Source organism: Saccostrea echinata, unplaced genomic scaffold, assembly GCF_033153115.1.
Source record: "Saccostrea echinata isolate AGI-Se365-2 ecotype Australia unplaced genomic scaffold, CSIRO_AGI_Sech_v1 ptg000054l, whole genome shotgun sequence".
Classification (NCBI taxonomy): Eukaryota; Metazoa; Mollusca; class Bivalvia; order Ostreida; family Ostreidae; genus Saccostrea; species Saccostrea echinata.
This window is the reverse complement of record NW_026889803.1, coordinates 42,234,866-42,258,371: the sequence shown is the minus strand read 5'-3', so window position 1 is coordinate 42,258,371 and position 23,506 is coordinate 42,234,866. Positions and strand designations below refer to the sequence as shown.

At 33.1% G+C, this 23,506-nt stretch overlaps 2 protein-coding genes across 2 annotated transcripts; both read left to right on the top strand.

Annotated features, from left to right (window-relative positions):
• Positions 1-1,143: 1,143 nt before the first annotated feature.
• LOC133204895 (potassium voltage-gated channel protein Shaw-like) lies at positions 1,144-8,896 on the top strand. The gene is made up of 3 exons (XM_061340638.1): positions 1,144-1,710; positions 7,124-8,573; positions 8,661-8,896. The coding sequence occupies exons 1-3, from the start codon at positions 1,144-1,146 to the stop codon at positions 8,894-8,896; spliced, it is 2,253 nt and encodes a 750-aa protein (XP_061196622.1).
• Positions 8,897-14,344: 5,448 nt separating this feature from the next.
• On the top strand, positions 14,345-18,980 carry LOC133204894 (potassium voltage-gated channel protein Shaw-like). Its single transcript, XM_061340637.1, has 2 exons — positions 14,345-14,913; positions 17,205-18,980. The coding sequence occupies exons 1-2, from the start codon at positions 14,347-14,349 to the stop codon at positions 18,978-18,980; spliced, it is 2,343 nt and encodes a 780-aa protein (XP_061196621.1). The 5' UTR covers positions 14,345-14,346.
• Positions 18,981-23,506: the final 4,526 nt, after the last annotated feature.

Sequence of the window (23,506 nt, the reverse complement as noted above, 5' to 3'; positions counted from 1 at the left end):
GGGGAATTACTTGATGTTTCCATTTTAATGGGTTTTTTTTCCTGTCTGAAAATAAACTTCTTAGACCCCTGAAGTCGAATAAAAATTACAAAAACTTATTTTACTACTACATGATATGACAATCATATGAAAAAATGGATGACTCATAGATTTAAAAAAAAAAAAAAGAGGTTACAAGAAAGCGTGCCGGATATACCGTGATCTCCAAACTTTCTTCAAAAAGTGTAGGTAAAACTAGATTTTAGAATACCAGGTTTGAAATGTGCTGGGTATCGAAATAAAAGTATTTTCCAGAAACCAAATGCATTTTAATCCCCCAATCTGAAGTTATTAATTTTGTTTAAATTTAATATGTTTTTTCCCCAATGCCTGTTCAGACTGGTGGTTAATTTTTTTTTTTTTACACAATGTAAAAGACTGGATTACCAATTAGAATTCAAACTTCACAGGATTACCATTATGCTCTTGTATAAGCTTGTTATTCTATATGCGGCTGCATTCTAAAGAGATTTACGAACTGACAGAATTTGTTGAATATTCGACAAAATCAGAGTAAACGACTTTTAAATTTTTCGTGATAATCTTTAAAATTAATTCCAAGAACATAGTGTCTTTCTTATTAATCACCGAAATTAGAGTAAAAGGCATTTAAATTTTTCGTGACAATCTTTGGAATTAATTCCAAGAACATGGTTTCTTCCTAAATAATCACCAAAATGTATCAAAAAATTTATTTATAAATCTGAAACGGTATCAGATATATATGTTAGTCCATCAAAGGGACACACCACAATACCGATCGATAACCCCTTGAAAAAATTGAAACAATTCTAAACGAGGGGCAAATGTCTATTAAAAGTTTTGCTATAGATTATTGATCTGAAATATACAATGACTGACACATATAGATGTTCCATAAAGATGACCGAATGTCTGTTTAAATGTAAATTATATAACAGCTCCTAATTGAAATTTTTTTTCATTATTCATAAATCTGTGGATAATGTGACTATTAAAAATAAAACAACAGCAAACTCGACATTTAATCCTATTTGAGTTTCCTTTTAATTTCTCCATATAATCCTGTTCTGTAAACATCATAATTTTTTTGACATTAACGCTGTGGCAAACTTTCTGTAAAAGATGTCAAAATCATCAGTGACTCCGCCAACAAAAGAAATCACAGATGACGAGGATGATGACTCTCACGATGAAACAGATGAAGAGGGCGACGTTTATGATAATGCAGACGACATCATCACATTAAATGTTGGTGGTGTGCGACACGAGACGAGAATTCAAACTTTAAGGAAGTATACACGAAAGACAACAAGACTCTCAGAAGTTGCAGACATCGCCGAGAAAACAGGGAAAAGGGAATTTTACTTTGACCGTCAACCGGAATTTTTCCCTTTCATTCTAAATTTTTACCGTGTGGGGAAACTTCACTTACCACTTAATATATGTGGTATGATTCTGAAGGACGAACTTAAGTATTGGATGATAGATGACAAAGACATAGAACAGTGTTGTTGGGTACATTATATAACGTACGAGGAAACGCATGCCATGTTGCAAATGTTCGATCGGGACGAAAAACATAACCGGCTGGCCACCAAAAGAATAAAAAAAGATGCATCTCGGTTTGATAGAATTCGGCCGAAACTTTGGAGATTTCTACAGGATCCCTATTCATCGAGGGGGGCTACGGTAAGTATCAAAATGTTTCACATCTTTGTACAGTTCAAACAAGAATTTGTTATAGGATACCTTAAATCTGTCTCAAAAGCATGTACAGGTACCTAAAAAAAGCAGGTGGGGTTAAGGAAGCTCTAAACACTGCGCACTAGTTTTGATTTTAGTTTTAAAAGGTAATTCTATGCAGTTAGAATGTTAGATGTGAGACGTAATAAACATAACCTACTGTTGGTGACACAGTTTGCAAAACAGTTTTCTCTCGTTTTACCGCCGACATTTGTACCTCGGCAATTTTGCCTATATAACGGCCATTGAATTATTTCTGTTCTCTAATACTATAAATGGCGTAAATTAAAACCAAAAAATCACTAGTGTTTAGAGCTCCGAAGAAGAAAAGCAGAAATACAGATTAACTGAACTTTTTAATTTTTAACACATTATATTTCTTTACTATTTGCTCAGGACTCATGTAGGTATGTTTTGAAATAAATATGAAATGAATAATTTTCGAGAGTTGTTCGGAAAGTTCGTGAACTATGCCAATCTTCGTTATACTAACTTCAAGAAATTCAAAATGAGCACATTATCATATGTAAAAATATTTATTTTGTTTAAGTGTGAAGTTTCATTTCATGTGATTTAACAGAATTCATGTTATTTAAATTTAAAAACAACACGTTTTGTAACCACGGAGCAAACTCAACAACACTGTAACGTCAAAAACACACCGACACGAGGTTCTCAAAAATACTATCCCTATACATTTCACACAGTATTGCCCAATACCAGTGCACTCATTAAAAACGTTTCTTTATCACTTGAAATCTATTTTGCTAACAATTGTTCCAGTAACATCATTTTGTTTGTCAATGTTATATATTGTTCACTGCATAAGTTTGATTTCGCAAGATCAGCATTTGAAAAGCGCCAAACTCTTAGCATGGCGTTACTAACTTTTCAATGTTTTTTGATAATTTTTTTTTTTACAGGTAATCCGTTTTCTTACAGAAAACCATTGTCTAAGCAGAGTAGTCTGTCATTTAAATACTGCTTGTACCATGTACACACACATGCATGGCTCACATATTTCCTACTTCCTCCGGCATTTTCATTTTTTTTCTAGAGTTTTCAAGAGTACAACACAAAATTGTATGGTTAACTGCTGCTCCGTGACGTTCTACGACGTCATCTTTATTGCCTTTTTCAATGAGGACCACCTATCTTCTGAAACTGACTTCTTTTCAACGAAGCAAAATATCAAGCCATAATTTGGAATCAGAAACGATGTAAAAATTCTTAATTTGAACGTGTAGAATTTTTCCGTATTTGTGTCATTTTACAGAAGATAGGACTTCAAATATTATTTAGTGTCTTGATTGTAAATTAAAAAATTTTGACCTGCTCCGTGATCCGATTTTCGCATTTTTTAAGTCTAAATAAGTTTTAAATAAACCACAATATTTTAAAAAATGTTAATACACATCACTTGAATTTACTGTTGAAATATTTCTTCCAAATTTGGATATAATATGCCATTAAGTTAAAAAGTTTTGACAGTAGTCCACGAACTTTCCGAACAACCCTCGTATTTTGCTACGTTTTATTCATTAAAACATTAAATAAATATCAAATTTGAACAAAGGGAGCAGAATAGAAGAATATTTAATTAAATAGGCCTCCTTCAGTAAGAAACTATAATTTATTGTATATAAAATTTTAATTACAACGAGAAACATCGCTAACCAAAAGAACTAGATCGAGATCTCTGTAGGACAACCTGTTGTGTTTAAGTAACAACTATTAAAAAAGGTGTCTATTCAATATGTGCAAATTTTCTTTTGTGTGATATTTCATTTTAAGTTTTAAAAATATTCACAAAAGAACATTTTAATCGGATAACAGGAATCATGAACGATTAAAATTGTGCAATTTTTAAATCGAATACTTAAATTAAGATATTTTAAAGAATAAAAGGTAAAATCCATATACATTGTATATACTGTTTTTTTCTCTTTTTTTTTAAACATGTTACAGTAAAACTTGTATAATATGGATATTCTGTTTTCTGAAATCTTGCTTTTTACGATGAAAACTTTTAACCCCTTTTCATTAAATTCAATTGCTTAAAATGTTGTCCAGTCCGAGCCAATTAGTGTCCAGATAAGACAATTTTAATGTAAACGAGAATCTAAAAATTAAATTTATGTGGCCTAAACAGAGGGAGAAATAACTTAATTAATAAAGACACAGTATTATTCAATTTATTCATTACCAATATTTTTCTAGTAAATTATTCTGGTATTGTTAAAAAACAAACATAAAACCTCAATTTGAGTTCCTGTATAAATTGTTGTAAAATTTTAGATAAATTTTTGAATTGAAAGGCCAATATCATGAGTTCGTTAAGATATAGGTCGAAGAATTCATCAGAACAATTTTGATCGAACCGTGAAAAGTCTATGTCTTTCACAGATTGCGTGTTATAAATTATAACACGCAATCTGTGAAAGACATAGACTTTTCACTTATAATGTCATTGTTATCTTTATCTCGCAGTCTAATACCGAAGTTCTAGGAAAATGATTAAGAAGTTAAAGTCCAGAACAATGAACCTTTTATTTGAACCAATGAGCAATAAAAATGTTAACAGAACATGCACAATATCGGAACCGTGTTTGTGCCAAAATGATGGATATCTTTGCCAAAAAATCCTTTAATCTTATATAGAAATGATAAGAATAAGATGGTCATTGAAATAATTGTAATAGATATATAATTCCCATTGGATTTCTAGGTCTCATACCAGGGGCGTAGCTTCCATTGTGGCAACTGCCTCACTAGATTTTTCACCACCACCACCCCTTCCCATAAGGCCAAATAAAAAATATGTGTGGTTCCGGTTACCCGACCTTCCCTATTCTATACCCCCGACCCTAAACTTTTTTTGGCAATTTTCATATTTTTTCTGCAATTTTCCCCGATTTCCATCAATGGCTCCAGTTTAAGTTTTAGCTTCAGCAATGATGGCCTCCTTGCAAAACGTAGTGCAAGTGTTTAATAGTGTTAAATCCAAAGCAAGCTGGCATGTAGGTGTCCCCTACCAATATTGACTAGTATATTATCACACCACATCTAAATGCAATTTGCAAAGCAGTGATAGGTATTATTTAGAAAAAATTAAGAAAATCATTTTGTTTAAAAAAAAAAAAATTCCCTACCTACCTACCCTAATTTTTTTGGAAGTGTAACCGGAACCACACATATTTTTTTGTTTGGCCTAATCAACAATACTTTGCAGATGAAACGTAAAATTAATGGCATTTCTTTTAACATTTTAAGCAGTTCTATAATGTTGAATTGAAGTTTTAAAAAAATAAAAGAAAAGTTTAATAAGATGCGCTTTCAACTTTAAATGTTTCAAAAGTTTTAGTAAACATATTTATTATAACTCTTTTACATTCTTTTACAATATGTAGTATCATGCTGAAATCTTAAATAAAGAAACCAGTACAGCAAATGAAATTTGATTGCATTTTAACCCCCCCAACTCTATTTTCTGTCGGAGTGCCCCCTCCCATGACACCACCCGGAACCTGCTGGGGGCTTAAGGCGGCCCCAGACCTCTTGCTGCTACATGTATGGTTTTGCCTCGCTGGAATTTAAAGTCAAGCTACGCCCCTGCATACCTGGATATCTTACTCAAGGCCGTAAAATTGTTCTTTTAAAAAAGCATGTAATGCGAATGGAAAACGATTTTTTTGTGGAAAAACAATTTTGTTTTCTGTTATTGGACTCAAAAAGTTTGTTCGTTAATTTTGTTGCATACATGTATATATAAACATAGAAATTCTGATTGTCTACGATGTGTTCTCAAACGTACCTAACTATCATCTCTGCGAAAAATGTACATTTAAATATTTTAATGTCATTAGAGACGATATCAAAATTCCTAGTTATATTTTAAGGAAATTATATATATATATATATATATATATATATATATATATATATATATATATATATATATATATATATATATATATATATATATATATATATATATATATATATATAAGATGTAATAGAACAGTACATTTTCTGTCCTTATTGTCCCTCATATTTACAGAAACCCGTCCTCTTCTAATAATATTTACAACTTCTGAAATCCATTAAGTTATTCACATGATCAAGTATGCAAACTTTGACGTTTTTATTTTAAATAAAAAGCTTAACTTGAAGAAGGATTCTCTAGTCACTGGTAATTTTTTGGGGACTTGAAAACAAATATATAGTGTGAAGGAGTAAAATTATCTCGTACATTTTAAAATAGGGTGCGGGCTTTTTTAACCCAGGAAAAATCTTCAAAGACAAAAAGGTACAACTGTACTTATAAAAAAAAGGACATCAAACATTCAAAACTGTTGGCATCATTGTAATAATCATTGAGCCCTCTACATAAATTGTGAAATATATTTTAAAAATACTTTGCTTCTTTGAAAATCTCTTCTCTCTCCTGTAGATTAAGCAGGTAAACTAAGTGCATAAATATGAAGAGCAAGAGTGATTCTTCCAAAATTGTAAATTCGTGGTATTATTATTGGTCATGTAGCGAAAATGCATTAATTCTTTGAACATCTTCTTCTCTGCCCCTGTATATTTAGAATACAAACTAAGTGCATGGTTATGATGAGCAAGACTGCTTCTTTCAAAATTGTGAAATTTGTAGCCCTAGTTCAGGGGTTCTGGAGTTAGGGTAGGGCTCTATTGGTAATGTAGTGAAAATGCATTAATTTTTCAAAAATCTTCTTCTCAGTTCCTGAGAATTTAGCAGACACTCTAAGTGTATGATTTAAAAAAAACAAGAATGTCTCTTCAAAAATTGTGAAATTCATGGCCCATGGGCCAGGGGTTCTAGAGTAAGGGTGGGTCTTTATTGAACATTAAGTGAAAATGCATCTTTGAAAATCTCTGCTCCTGGGCATTATGCAGATAAACTATAGTTTAGAGTTTTGATTTATAAAGAATGCATATCTACAACACCATTGACTAACTTAGCTAGTTTTCTTCTAAAGAAGTCTTTTAGATCAATTTTAAACACCACTAGTGTTATGCCTTTTTCCTCGGGGTACAAATGACTTGCAAACTTCCTCAAATCATTCTGTGATTTCAAAAAATGCAAAAATTCTATAAACAGTAAGGTTTATGCTATTTTGTACAGCTCGTAGCGCTTTACAGTTCTTGTGACATGATTGATTGAATTCATCTCAATTTTTTTTTAACATATACCGGTATTTACAAACTAATACTGAATTTATTTAAGACAGAGAAAATTATTTTTATCTTGTTTTGGTAATGTGGAAAACATCCGATTCGAAAATAACTCAGCTTAATTTCTCACTATAATCCATACATTTGTCTTTTTTAGGTATACGCTGTAGTCTCGCTTCTGATCGTCATACTTTCTATCACTGTCCTTATGGTGGAGACACTTCCATATTTTGGCTCAATTTACACACATTCCAAAGCCGACAGAAAGAATTTTACAAGTGAAGAGCTGAAAGATGAAATCAACATTTTCAAAAACACAACGCCATTGTCTGTTCTACTTATTGTTGACAACATATGCAACCTATTCTTCTTTCTCGAGTTGGTGATAAAATTCATTGCCGCGCCATACAAAACACGTTTCTTAATCACACCATTTACTTTGATTGAGTTTGTTTGTTTGATACCCTACTATCTTGCTGTGACTCTAGTGTTTGCACATCCAAACCCCATCGAAATTTTCGACCTAATTCGTCTGCTGATAGCTTTACGTGTTTTGCGAATATTTCGAATTTTCATTCTGATGAAGCACTTTATGGCACTAAAGGTACTGATGTACACATTAAAAGCCAGTACCAACGAATTATTTCTCCTGCTGCTTGTCGTTATTATTGGAGTTGTAATCTTTGCTTGTTTGGTATATTATATGGAAATTTTCTCTGATGAAGTATCCGATTTTAAACACATTCCGCTCGCTTTTTGGTGGGCTCTCATCACAATGACAACAGTTGGATATGGTGACATGACTCCCAAAACGGGATTGGGATACACTGTTGGATCTATGTGTGCCATCAGTGGAGTATTGGTAATTGCTTTATCAGTTCCTGCAATAGTTCAGAACTTTACGTTGTACTATACACATGCACAGTCTCGTTCTAAATTAAAACAGCGGAAGCGGAAGTATAGACTAGCCAAATGGACAAAAATTACGGAGTTGTTAAAAGATACAACGGGAACTTCCGAAAAACCATCTTTATTTAATATCGTAAGACTTGCACAAAACAGTAGAGTTAGACGAAACTCAGCTTTCATTCCTTCAACTTCAAATGGACACATCCATTCATTCAGGGATAAAAGAGCACATAGTGTTGGTGGATCTCTTTCAAAGAAAGATTTTTCTAGAGTATTGCAAAAGGCTAATGCTAATTTACTCAACGAGAACAACTCTGTAAAGAACGAACCCGAAACTGAAGTAAAAAAGACCCGGCTTGAACTACCAGAGCACAAGATCAGAAGAAACCAAGTAGCAAATGTTACAGGGGAGCAGGAGGGCTCGAATGAGAAAGTTGATATCAAAGGAAGACACAAAAATAGTAGTTCTAACCCCACCAGTGAAGGTGGTCCTACTTCTCCTAAAAGTATCAGATGGGCACTTCCAGCGGAGCAAGAGAAACCATTTGAGAAGTTCCAAAGTAGTAGTAGGAGAGATGAAATTGATTCGGCAGCAAATGATGCCCCATCCTTAAGTATTCCATCTCCTCTTTCAACAGAGCAAGAATGCAATGAAGCAGATATTTCAAATTCGGAAAATAAACTTCAAGGTCGAAATGGTTTATTTTCTAAATTTGAACATGTTAAAAGAAAGAAAAGAAAATGCAAAAATTCTGATTCAGAATTTGATAGATTTTCACTGACAGACACAGATAAAAAACGAGAATACCATAAATCGGAGAGCTCTTCGGAAAAGGAAAATAAAATAAAAAACAACTCCGATTCAGAATACGAAAATTCATCAGAAATAGACGATGAAATTTTAGACGATGCTTATGAGGAAGTGAAATATGCCCAGAGATACAGCTTACAATATCAAAAGGTAGACTTAAATGTAGACATTCAGAAAATGTCAAAGAAACGATCTAAATCTATTAACTAATTCTTTAGACGTTGGATTCATATGATTATAGCCTTGATTATGAAATTCATTTGTATATCTAAACGGATTCTATTGCAACAAGGACTTTGTTTGAAATGTATTTTATTTAATTTACGAGCTGATTTTTTATACTACATGTATTTTGTTTTGTTTTGTTTCTTGAAAACATGAACATCAACAAGTGTAATATTTATTATGGATACAAGCTTCAATACTAGCATTTAAACTTAAGAAAACTGGAAAGACTTGGTTGGAATGTTTACTGACGTTTTTTCATACAAATTGTTAGACCTTTATTAGCACACTGAATTGTCTACGGATTTTCTGTTGACCCAATCATGACAAGGAGCACACAGCGGATGTGACGCAATCGACAGAAGATGCTTGTTCCTCCACGGCACCTGTTACCATCTTTGGTGTTTTTAGAGGTCCGTGTTTGTTCTCTTCAAAATTTGTATTATTTCAGTGGACTTATCAACTTGATTACTGTTCGTTATCTTCCTATTTCATTGATATAAGACTTGTTGGTTTGTTGTTTGTATTTCGGGAATTTTTTCCCTCCAAAATGCATACAGCAATATACTTCGATTATTTTTGGCTCTGTCACTGAAATTTGCCAGTATGCAAGTTGACTGTATCTATGCTTACTGTTGACGAATTACATGTACAATTTATATTTATGGACAACTGTGTATTTATAAAGTCATCTGAAAGAATTATGGAGATTTTTTTTTGTATCACGCTGTAAAGTTCAACGAAGAAAATTTTGACCTGGGCGTCATATTTCAACGTTGAATATTGAGAACAATGGTGTTGAATTCAGACCTATCCCGTTGAAAACTGAGCTACATCGTTGAATTTTGATCAATAGACCTGGTTAAAGTTAAAGTTCAATAGCATAAAAACAAATATAAAAATGAATTGACGTTCACAATGATGATTTGTTAATTTAGAAATTACACGTATATTCATTTGAATTGATATGTTACCAAGTTCGTAGGAATTATGAGAGGGGGGGGGGGTGGGGGGGCACTGGGTGGCTGTTTCCCTTAATATATGCCATCATATACTATACAATAGGAAACAGAGATAATTTACGGTTGTGTACCATTATAAAGAACTGGTGACCTTTCCTTGTTTTGTCCTTTTGCTTATCAATGAATATCTGTTCGCCCCCAACCCCCACAGAAAACTGAATCTTCTTCCTACGAAGCTGTACACTGAATTTATTATTAATCTTTAGAGCAACATAAATATGTAAACTAAAATATGTTTAATTCTAAAAGGACAGTCTGCACAAAACGTGTAGCACTCTAGACAAGGAAGACCTCGAATTTTGTAAAGACCGCAAAAATACACATCATTTAATTATAAACTGTGCAAAAAACCACTTAATATGCAACCACTTTTGTACTTGTTTCACATATATTGGACGTATTTCAAATTATCGCCTTATGGGCAGTACTCGCATTTTTATATACCGAAAAAGTCAATCACATCAAAACGTACGACTTTATACAACCATATCCCATGCACGTCAAATTAAAGTCCGCAGACTTTTTGACATCATAGACAGCTGCTTTTTCAAAGAAAAAATTAAAAACTCGTAAATTTACTTATCTTGTCATTGGTCATTTGCAAAATGATTTTGCTAAAACATTCTGTTTGTATACACAAGTACTCCGAAAATGATATTAAGGTATGTCACTCGTCAGCTTTTAAGAAAAATTCAGTCAGAATCTATTTATTACAATTATACCATAATTCTTTCATGGATCATTCAAAGAAAGATAACTGTTTGAATGCTACATTGTAGTTCTTTTTAAAAGCACAAAATGTCTTCACTGTTTCTTCCATGACAAGATAAGGCAGGTACTGTAAAATCACTTATTTTTGAGGGGATTACATTTTTGTTGTTTGAACAAAATAAACCCACGAATTCATGTCCTCTACGAAATGTAAAATTTCGAAATTCAATACAGAACAAGTCAGCACTTCCTCAATCATGGAACTAGATCTCCTCGAACCAGTATCTTTTCCTATAACCGCGAAAATTTGACCCCGTAAAAAGTATATGATTCTACAGTACTTTTTGTATGAAAAAAATTTCAGAAGTAGTGAAATCATTATAAGTTCGTAAGTTATTGTTTTACTTAATGAAATACGAAAGTGGCTAAGTTTAAAAAGAACTTGGTTTTGAATTCTACATCTGGAAATCCAACTTACAACACTCACAGTTCTCTTTCTCTGTATGACATTCTTCAAAATCAAATTTCATCTTTAAAACCTTTCATATTCCAGTCAACGATGGTGAGTTCGATCTGACCTACTTATATTGGATTCCTAAACTTCATAAAAAAAATTCTTACAGACAAAGACGTACATGTATTACCGAGTGCAGCAACTGCTCTACCAGACCCCTATCTTTACTCCTCATATAAATACTAATTGCTGTAAAGGAGAAACTCCAGACGTTCTGGTACTGTGCTACAGCATATTCTAGAAGTGATGTAAGTCAGATGTAGATTCGCATAAACTACAAAACAAAAGAATATTTAAAATCACATCTTTTTTCCCAAAATTTAGTAACATCGAAACGTAGGACTTTTGTACACTTTATACAACCATTCCTCACGATAAATTAAAAACTGGGCTTCATGATATAATAGACAACCTCTTTTCCAATAAAAATGGAACTCGGAAATTTTCCTATCTTATAACTGGTCATCAATAAAATTACTTTGTTTAAAAAAATCATTCTGATTCTATACAAAAGTACTCTGGGGTTCCTCATTGACAACGTCTCTGTAGTCTTTCGAGACCAGATCCTCCTACAAACTGTTGGAATTCCGATGGGAAGAAATTGTTCTCCTATAAAAGTCGACCTGTTTTTATATTCCTAGGAAGCAGAATTTATTCAAAAATTTCTATACAAGAAGCTGTGGCCTTCAATTCGAAATTAGAGATACCGAGGACGTTTATCAATTAACAATAGTTACTTCCATTCACATGTCAACTCAATTTATCTCAGTAAACTCGAAATAAAAGACACCACAAAGTCTGCTATCTCTCTTTTATATTTGGATATTATACTTGCTATTAAGGATAAGGGCCAACTAACAACTAAATTGTATGTCAAACGATATGACTTCAGCTTTTCCATCGTCAACTTTATGTAGTAATATTCCTTTATCAGCTGCATATGGTGTTTATGCCTCCAATTCATTTGATACTCTGAAGCATGCTCTGAGTATGATCAATTTTTAAACCGAAGCAGGCTACTGAGAGATAAAATGATGTTACAGGGATTTCTATAATCTCGTTTAAAGTAAGCATTTCGTAAATTCTATGGTCAGTATAATGATCTTGTTAGCAAATATAGCTTAAAATTGTGGGTAGTATTTTACTGACATATTTCATCCAAATTGTTAGGCCTTTGTTTTTATACTAAATTTGACTACGGGATATTCCGTCTACCAGATCAATACATAGGGTTCAGGGCGGATGTGACCGGTCGACAGGGGATGCTTACTCCTCCAAGGCACCTGATCCCACCTCTGGAATTTCCAGAGGTCTATATTTTGGACCCGGCTCACAGATTTGTTGTTTATAGTTTTTTTTTTGGATTTGATCACCTTTTTCATTATGTATAGGGTCAAAACATGAGCAGAATTCTTTGTACATTAGAATTGTGCTAATCAATTTTTTTTTCAATTATAGATTTCATGAAATGTTTGTTTTCCATAATTAATGTTCACGATACAAAGCATCTAAATTTCATAACGAAATACAATAACCATGGTTTTAATTTTAATCCAAAAGTCAACATTTTGCAGAATTTTCACATAACTTTTAAAATTAGAAAGCTGAAAATGATGAAGAAGACGTATTTGGGAATGTACTTATATAATCCCAAAACATCTACTCAACCACTCATCCAAGAATCTATTGGTTATCACATGCAGCGTCTAAAGCAATTCTGGTGGTATGCATTCCAAGATACGCCATGAATGTAAGTATGGTCAAGGTATGACTTGAATTCCATTGGCAAAAGATTTGCCCCAAAACATCTACTTAATCAATTATCAAGTCAATTAAATGCAGCATGGAACCAGGGTTAATTGTAAGCATCCCAATAGTCATCATCTGTATGCAGGTGTGATAAACATAAGAAATATAGCAACTTGTTGAGCTTAATCTGATAACTCATCTGAAAATCCGGAAATTAGATCCCTTTCAGAAACTCAAATAATTTTGCGCATATACAGCCTCAGTACGACGATTTCAGAAGAGAACTGATCCATTTTAATACTCTAAAATGTATAAAGAGTTGTAACGAATAGCTTAAATTAAGAATTACGTCTTTTGGGGGCTTTGTGGGTCCCTAGCTGGGGCCGGTATCAAAATTCCGAATTCTTATTGCTCACGTACATGCCATGGATATCATATGCAAAAAAGAATGTTTGGTTACCCTGAATATGTACGACTTCAAATATTACTTTAAAAATATTTTTGGGTGACTGAAAGTGAAGATAAACTTTTTTTTCGGAATGTGCAGTTTAAACAAGGGCTGTATTCCAATTAAAAGTCAGAATGCATTGAAGAATGAATCTAATGCTTTCCTTTCCTTAGTTGCTTTTTTAATGCCTTTAAAACAAAAATATTTATTTTCCCATAATATATTGTGTTTTCCCAATGCATATTCAGATTGGTCGTCTATTTTTATAGGCGTTATCAAAGGATTCATATACCAATTAAAATTCAAACATCACAGAGTTTCCATTATGCTCCTGTACGTATAAACCTGTTATTCTTTATATGCATTTGCATTCTAAAAGAGTCGTCGATAGATTTATGAACCGACAGAATATAGATTATCAAAGGTCTTTGTAGAATATTCGGCAATTAGGGTAAGAGGAGACACGCCGGGATTTAAACACTTCGTGATCAACTTTGGAATCCAAAGTACATGGTTTCTTTTTAATTAATCACCAAAATGTATCAGTCAAAGAATATTTATCTATAAAAATCGTCCGAAAACAGTGTCATATACCTTTGTATGTCCATCACGGGTACATACAACAATACCGACAGCCCGTTGCAGAACTTGGCACAATTCTTAATGAGGGGGCAAATATCTTTTTAATGTTTTGCCATGGATTATCTGAAATAAACAATGACTGACATAGATGTTCTTCGATAAAGATAGCCGATGTCTGTTTTAAATGCGAAATTATATAAAAGCTGTTCTGTGGATCAAAATTGGGTATATTTTTCATTACATTTGAATGTGTGATTTTTGTGACAATTGAAAAAAAAAACAACAGAAAACTTTCTTCAACTGACTTTAAATCCTATTTGGATTTCCTTTTAAATTCTCGCTACCGTCCTGATCTTTATATAGCATATTTTGTTGGGACTTTAACGTAGGGACGAACTTTCTGTATAAGATGTCAAAATCATCGGAAACTCCATCAACAAAGGAAGTCACGGATGACGAGGATGATGACTCTCACGATGAAACAGATGAAGAGGGCGATGTTTACGATAATGCAGACGACATCATCACGTTAAACGTTGGTGGTGTACGACACGAGACGAGAATTCAAACTTTAAGGAAGTATACACGAAAGACAACAAGACTCTCAGAAGTTGCAGACATCGCCGAGAAAACAGGTAAAAGGGAATTTTACTTTGACCGTCAACCGGATTTTTTCCCTTTCATTCTGAATTTTTACCGTGTGGGAAAACTTCACTTACCACTTAATATATGTGGTATGATTCTGAAGGACGAACTTAAGTATTGGATGATAGATGACAAAGACATAGAACAGTGTTGTTGGGTACATTATATAAAGTATGAGGAAACGCACGCAATGTTAGAAATGTTCGATCTTGACGAGAAACACAATCGGCTGGCCACAAAGCGAATTAAGGCAGATGCCTCTCGGTTCGAAAGAATTCGTCCGAAACTTTGGAGATTTCTCCAGGATCCTTATTCATCGAGAGGGGCCACGGTAAGTATGCATAAAATGATATACAACATTTGTGTACAGTTCAAACAAAATCAAGTTAAAAGGTACCCTAAATCTGTCCCAAAAGTCAGTCTGATAAGCATGTAAATAGAAATCGCAGGAAAAAAGATAAACAAAATTTAAAGAGATTTACAGAATCTTGTCTTTTTAACACACTTGTTTGAAAAAAAAAAATCTTCAGTATGTTTGTCAGGTTCCATACGGGTATAACAAAATATTTTTTTTTATTGTGATATGAATAATTCACTCTCGCACGATTTATTCATTAAAATATTAAAGTTTATGACCCGTGTATCAAAATTGAAGAAATGGAACAGAATAAAAGAATATGGAATTAAGCTTCTTTGGTAAGAAACTGCACTTCATTGTATACTGTATATAAAATTTGTATCATAAAGACAAACTTTACAGGCTAATAATATATATCGTGATCTTTGAAGGGCAGCCTGCTGTGTGTATTTACCAATTTTTAAACATCTAGTTATCGACACAATACGTACAAATTATCTTGCAAAAACTACTTCATTTCACGTATAAAAAAAAAATTTGTAAAAGAGCCTTTTAATCGGATAATAGAGTTCACGAACAACGATTTAAAGTGTTATTTCAAAATCATTGACCTTGTGATTCAGATTAAGATATATCTAATCTGTTTTCTTTTGTTCAAGAAAGGTTAACAACATGGGCTTATTAATTAGTTTTGTTTAGCTTTAATATATATATATATATACAATGTACATAAGTCTTTTTTCCTTTAATAAATGTTAACGTTTTATGTGTATATGTGAATGAAGATTAATATATGGATTATTTGATATTTGTGCATATATTTCTGGCCAGATCAAAGCGAAATCTTGTAAGAACTAGTATTGTGTTCCCTTCATCTATCACAAACATCAAATCTGACCTTATTCTCCATATTTGACTGTTATACAATGAATATTCCTTTGGAGATTTCTTTCAGTACCCACATTTGTGTTATTTACACGTACATGACGCACCATAGCGTGTGCTTTGGTAATAAATAAAAAAAATGAATAAATAAATGCTTTGATAATTTGTTACTTAACTACAGCTTTTCTCCATTATTTTACACTTCAATGTCTCTTTCCTGTTAAATCGAGTTCCCAGTCTACTTGATTCAATTTGTGATAATTTTTCGAATATCATACATCTAAAAAATAATTTGTTTCATTTTATCCTATACCTACATACCAGAATCTACCTCACGTTTCAAAGCGATAACTTTTTTTTTAATTTCTATGAGTTCCTCTACTCAGAAAAAGATGACTAATTATCAAAGCTTTTCTTTCTTTCTCAGGCTAAGTGGTACTTTTTGAATACTTGAAACTGACTTCCGATTGCCAGAATTTCTTTAGAATTTGACCTGGTACAAGATTTATCTATATATTTATAAATAGAAATGACGAAAGTTTGATTTTGAGCCTTAAGGAGGCTGGGGGGGTCAACAAATTAACCGTCATATATAATTCAATTTTATAGATATGATATCTTATATAAGCTGTCAACTATCATTTGGCAAAGAAAAATCTCGTACATTTTAGTTTTTAAAATTTAATCATTTTTGTATATCTTCATATGGAGCTCTCCTTCTAAAGGATGTCAATATAGTCTAAAAATGGCCACAACCACCCAGCCCTCTAAATATCTATTTAAAAAATGCAGAGCAGCGAATTATTCAAAAAGAAAATAAGAACTCACTGCAAAATTACATGAATGGTCGAACAGGAGAGATAATTTTAACAATTTCTAAAATTGTAAAATTTCAAGGTTCTTATTTAGACGAGTACATGTAAAGAAAATGCTCTAAATGAAGACTTCATATTTTCTTTGCTGGTTTTGTTTATTATTAAGAGGTTTCCTATAAGGATTTCAAATGCTTTAAAAATATTTTAATATTACTAGAAAGAAGAGTTTAATAGGCCTTCTTCCTCAAGGTACACGTGATTTGCCAATTTCCTCGATACTCTCTGTGATTTAAAAATGTACGTTACATATTCCATGTACAGTCATCTACATACATAAAGTACAGCCAGTGAAATTTCAGTCATTCATTGTTCCAATAAATGAACATCGCTTGAGTGAATTCACCCTAATTCTTTCTTATTCTCATGCTGGCTCATGAGTTAATTTGGCTAAAAGAAAAAGGATTTGAATACTTTTTTCCTATCATTTCCGAAAATTTCTGAAGATCTAAAACAAATAAATTTCTAATGAACATTCCATGAATAAGAAAAAATTTTTTTTTTCAGGTATATGCTGTTGTCTCGCTTCTGATCGTCATACTTTCTATCACTGTCCTTATGGTGGAGACGCTTCCGTATTTCGGCTCAATTTACGCACATTCCAAAGCCGACAGAAGGAATTTTACAAGTGAAGAACTGAAAGACGAAATCAACATTTTCAAAAATACAACACCATTGTCCGTTTTACTTATTGTTGACAACATTTGCAACATTTTCTTCCTATCTGAGTTGGTCATCAAGTTCATAGCCGCTCCATACAAAAGACGCTTTTTAATCACACCATTTACTTTGATTGAATTTGTTTGTTTGATACCATACTACGTTGCTGTGACCCTAGTTTTTGCACACCCCAATCCGATCGAAATTTTCGACATAGTTCGTCTGCTGATAGCTTTACGTGTTTTGCGAATATTTCGAATTTTCATTCTGATGAAGCACTTTATGGCACTAAAGGTGCTGATGTACACAATGAAAGCCAGTACCAACGAATTATTTCTCCTGCTGCTTGTCGTTATTATTGGAGTTGTAATCTTTGCTTGTTTGGTATATTACATGGAAATTTTCTCTGATGAAGTATCCGATTTTAAACACATTCCGCTCGCATTTTGGTGGGCTCTCATCACCATGACAACAGTCGGATATGGTGACATGACTCCAAGTACGGGATTAGGGTATACTGTTGGATCTATGTGTGCCATCAGCGGAGTATTGGTAATTGCTCTATCAGTTCCTGCAATTGTTCAGAACTTTACGTTGTACTATACACATGCACAGTCTCGTTCTAAATTAAAACAGCGGAAGCGGAAGTATAGACTAGCCAAATGGACAAAAATTACGGAATTGTTAAAAGATAAAATGGGAACTTCCGAAAAACCATCTTTACTAAATATCGTAAAGCTTGCACAAAACAGCAAACTTAGACGAAAATCAGCTTTCATTCCTTCAACTTCAAATGGCCATATACATTCATCTAGGGATAAAAGAGCACATAGTGTTGCCGAGTCTCTTTCTAAGAAAGATTTTTCTAAAGTATTGCAAAGGGCTAATGATAATTTACTCAACGGGAACGACTCGGTAAAGAAAGAACCCGAAACTGAAGTAAAAAAGACCCGGTTTGAGTTGCCAGAGCTTAAGATCAAAAGTAACAAAGTAGCGAGTGTAACCGAGGAACAACAAGACTCGAAGAATGAGAAACTTGATATCAAAGGAAGACACAAAAGTAGTACTTCTAGCCCCACCAGTGAAGGTGGTCTTACTTCACCTAAAAGTGTCAGGTGGAGACTTCCAGGAGAGCAAATAAAACCATCTGAGAAGGTTCAAAGTAATAGTTGGACAGATGAAATCGATTCAGCAACAAATGAAGTTCCACCCTCAAGCATTCCTTCTCCTCTTCCCACAGTGCAAGAAGGTAATGAAGCAGATATTTCAAATTCGGAGAATGAAGTTGATGGTCGGAATGGTTCATGTTCTAAATCTGAACCGGTTAAAAGAAAGAAAAGAAAATGTAAAAATTCTGGTTCAGAATCTGATAGTTCTTCACTCACGGACAAAGATGAAAAAGGAAAGTACCCTAACTCAGACAGCTCTTCGGAAAAGGAGAAAAGGAAACACAGAAACTCTGATTCAGAATACGAAAATGCATCGGAGATAGACGATGAAATATTAGACGATGCTTATGAGGAAATGAAATATGCTCAGAGAAACAGCGTACAATCCTTAAGTGTAGACTCGTGTACTGAAATTCATAACATGGCAAAGAAACGTTCAAATTCCATTACCTAAGTCTTGAGATATTTCATTATGTAACATTGATTATTTAACTTATTGTGAATATCCAAAATAATCTTACCGCAACAAACAAATTGTTTTGAAACGTACCATTCATTCAATTTGCGATTTGTTATTCTGTACTACCTTGTATCGTTTTTTTAATTTTTAAGGTTAAAAAAACAATAACAAGTATACTATATATAAGGGATATAAACTTCAATAGCGGTATACTGATTCCAAGAAGTACTTAGATATTATAAGACATGGGGATGCTTACTCCTCCTAGATACCTGATCCCACCTCTGGTGTTTCCAGGGGTCCGTGTTTTTGCCCTGTTCATGATTTGTTTTGTTTACTAGATTTATGAGGTTGATCACTGTTCGTTATCCTCAAATTTTACATTTACATGTATATTGATATCGCTCTTCTTTCAATGATTTGTTGTTCATGCAGATCTCGAGAAATTATTTTTCTCCAAAATGCAGCTAATACGTTTTTTCTCTCTTTTAAGAACATCTATTTTGTAGCCATCTAATTATCTCCTGCATGTGGCCTGTTTAAATCAGTGTCGCTCTGTTGTCATCCATTGTGCCTCGTACTCTTTAAGTATTTTCGGTTTCTTCCTGGAAACTTTCAAATGTACATGCATAATGAATATGAATTACATATGCAGCCATTATCACTGGACAAGTCATATTAAAACTGTGTGCTAAATTTATACCGTCTCTTTGTATATTGAGCAAGAAGTCGTCTACTTAAAATTTGGGAGAAAAAAAGCTGTTCTTTTAGGTTATAAATTTTGAATTTATGTGTGTACTTTTTTTTTTTACGTCAACACACTTTCACCTAGAAAATTTTTTAATTAGCATGAAAGATACAAAATATAAGCTTTTCTTTTTTACCTTGTAAACGTCCTTATTCAGAAAAATGTAAACATCCTTATTCAGAATAAAGATTATGCCACATTAGCGGCTAGATGCGTTTGCAAAGAAATATATTGCCGATAGTAGAAATCGTTTATTCTAAAACAATGGGAATTTTATTTTAATTAAGTTTTAATTTCAGGCGCGGATCCAGATTTTTTTTCCCGGGGGGGGGGGGGGGGGTTCCAACCAAGTCAAAGTAAAATCCAACGCAGACATTTCTTGACAAGCCCCTCCCCCCCCCCCCCCCCCCAAAAAAAAAAGAAACTCCTTAACTAATCAAAGTACTGTAAGTGCTGATAGACGGTGGCATGAATGATTTTGTTTGTTTAACGTCCCTCTCGAGAATTTTTCACTCATATTGAGACATCACTATTGCCGTTGGTGGGCTACAAATTTAGATCTATATTCAGCACTCCAGGCCATTGAGTAGTGAGGGATCTTTTTCTGACCAGCACTTACTGCGACACGGGACCTCGGTTTAACTGTCTCCATGTCCCGCAGTGGGATTCGAACCCTCTACGTAAGGATCGACTCCTTCGTGTTCATAACAAGAGCAATCGCTAACCACTGCGCCACACGGCGACTGGCATTGAATGAGATAAAATTAAATATATTAAGAATCTGTAAATTGATATGATGGACATTATGAAAGTTTATTGCAATTTTTCACGATACATGTTTTTTAATAAGTAAATTAAATAAGTAAATTCATATTTGGGTAGTATAATGAGGATTAATTGGGGTTGTTAATTTATTGCATGAAATTTTCTACATTTGGTTAATTTTAAAAGAAGGATTGAATTTAAAAAACTATCCTGAAATGCCAGAAACTTCGATCATTTCAGTTTTTTTTTTTCTATATGTACTATTGTGGTGTACAGTCATAATTGCAAATTTAAAAATGAAAACATATTTAAGGATGATGGACAGATTGATATTATATATTCAAATAATGGATTTTGGGATGTTTTAGTATTTTTCCCCATAAATAAATGCTTAAAACGTGTCAAAACCAGTTTACCCTAAATGTTAAATCATAGAGGAATCAAGGTTCCTAATATACTCATGTAGTGACCGAACATTTTTATTCTAAGATGCATGTTTTACAAAAATGAGTAATGAAATCGTGGTGTTTTGAAGTTAGAAATTTTGACTTTATAATTTCAAATCTTTACTCAGTGATCAATAATCAAATTTTGCATCCCCCCCCCCAAAAAAAAAAGAAAAGATGAACAATTTTTCGTAACTTATTGGAAAAGTTTTTGAAATTTTGAGTAGAATTGAACCCACAATATTTTTTTTAACAAAAACTTACTTTTCATAAAGTATATGGTAAAAAGTGAAACGATGAATCACTTTTGGCCATGTACTGTAGATTGTGGACATAAATCATATGCTGAAAGATAATGAAATAGACTTCATCCTTGGATTCCCATCTTTGCCAAATTCCCTGGCTGTAATTAACTTATTTCTAAAAGCTTGAAAGACTTCAGGAATTGTACAGAAGTCTTACTTCTTTGTTTGATATATACTGTTCGAAAAGAAAAAAAGAAGAACAGAAAAACAAAATATTTGTCAGCCTCTATTTCTCCATCCTCTCAAGCAGCGGTTCGGAGTCCGCATATAGCTCTCTTCAGAGTGGGAGAAGATCGTAAATTTTGGCCGTGGTTTGTGACGATGCTATTTCTCATACGTAACCCTGCTTATTGCTGCTAGTCATTGCGCAATACGAAATTTAACTTGTGAACACACGCAGGAGAGGATTGACCTAAATTAAGCCCACTGAATTCGCAAGAAAATCCAATATTTCATGCACGTGTATTTTAGTACCTTTTTTTCTTACACTTTTTAGAGGGTAAATTTTATTCGAGGCATGATAGAATTTTCAAATACGAATGATATATATTGTTAACATTTGTCCGTCACAGTCTTTTTAATTATAACTTTGATAAATTAGCATTCGTTCAGTAGTTTTTGTGCCCGAGATAATTAGGCAATGGCTTACTATTATTATTATTTTTAGATATAGAATCGTAATAAATTTTGCAAATTTTATGGCATTGTATCTGCCTCCAACAACTCTTTTATTAACTGATTGTCGGTAAGATGTCGTGATCTTTTTTTTTCTTTCCGAAAATATATATATATTTCTAATATATTATCGTCAACAGATATTAGAAATTCAAACAATCAAAAGACATCGTAAAATTACAGTTAACTTTAAAAGTTTTATTGTATAAAAATTCCACAAAACGTCTCAAATAAAACATTTATAAAACATGCAATTCCGGAACAAGAAATTTGGAGATCGACGCTTTCCTAGCATGGAGTATCTCATAATTCGGGAGTATCAAATTGGGAACGTTTCGTAATTACCGTTTGTCACATACATATAACTAAGAAATCACCGTGCGTGTGTTTAGCAATTATAATTATTTGATTTCAAAGTTAACATGTGAAACCATTATTCTCCAAAATTTTTCCCTTAAGTATTCTGACTATTAATAAATATTATTTAAATTTTACATAAACACAACGTTAAAAAAAAGCCGTGTGACTTCTGTAGTTTGCATACGAATATACGAGTCGGTCTGTGTACGAATTAGTTGTAGGTCGGCGTAATTTATTGAATATTCATGAAGGAATTAAGCTTTGTGCCCATCAACACAATGTCTTTGAAATAACTTGAGAGTATTCGTTTACTATGTGCATTTTATTTTCAAACATCGAATCAACCCTATTTTCATTATTTTGACTCTGCAAAAATCGCCGCTAGAGTCCCCGTGATTTTACACTGTTGTTATTTATAGCCCAAAAGCAGCAGCAATAGACTGTGGCTATAAATAGCCACCGTCTAAATATGAACAACCTATTTCGGGGTGGGGGTTGGTGGGGTGGGTTAGCCGCTCCACTCCACATTTTAAGTTTCATATGTATGACTTTTCCGTGCTTTAGTACATACATTTTATTATAACTCTGCAAATTCGAGGGGGCCCGGAACCCCCTCCCCCCTTTTAGATCCGCGCATGAATTAACAAATGTTAAACTAAGAAAAGATGTAAATAGATTTGCAAGAGACTTCTAAGGAAGCTCTAAAGTTTTTAATGAACAGTGCTTTTTTGGATTTTGAGGAAATTACATCATATAAAGGTGTACATATTGCATTTATGTAGATCATTTTCAACATTCGATACCCGCTTTATTTCAACAGAAAAAAATTCAAACTATTGAATAGAAATCGCTTACTTAGATTGGAAAAATACTTGCAAATAATGCATTCATTAATTACTTCGACTTAATTGGTCTAATTTAATGCTAAGGATACTTGTTCTTCAATCTATTTCAAATTGTTTCATTAAATACAGTATATAGATTTCTGTTTATTTTGAACATCTAACATCAAAGGACAGACCAATCTAACTACATAACCATTACATAGAATTAGAATTACTAGTATCATTCTGCACAGTGTTTAGAGCTTTTTAAATTAATTTTGTATAGTCTCCCAACATCACAAATATTCCAGACTACTGGTCGTAAGCCTCACAGTGTGAAAGATATGACCCGAACATAAAAAAAGTTTACAGACAGAAAGATGGGCAGAAGAACGGA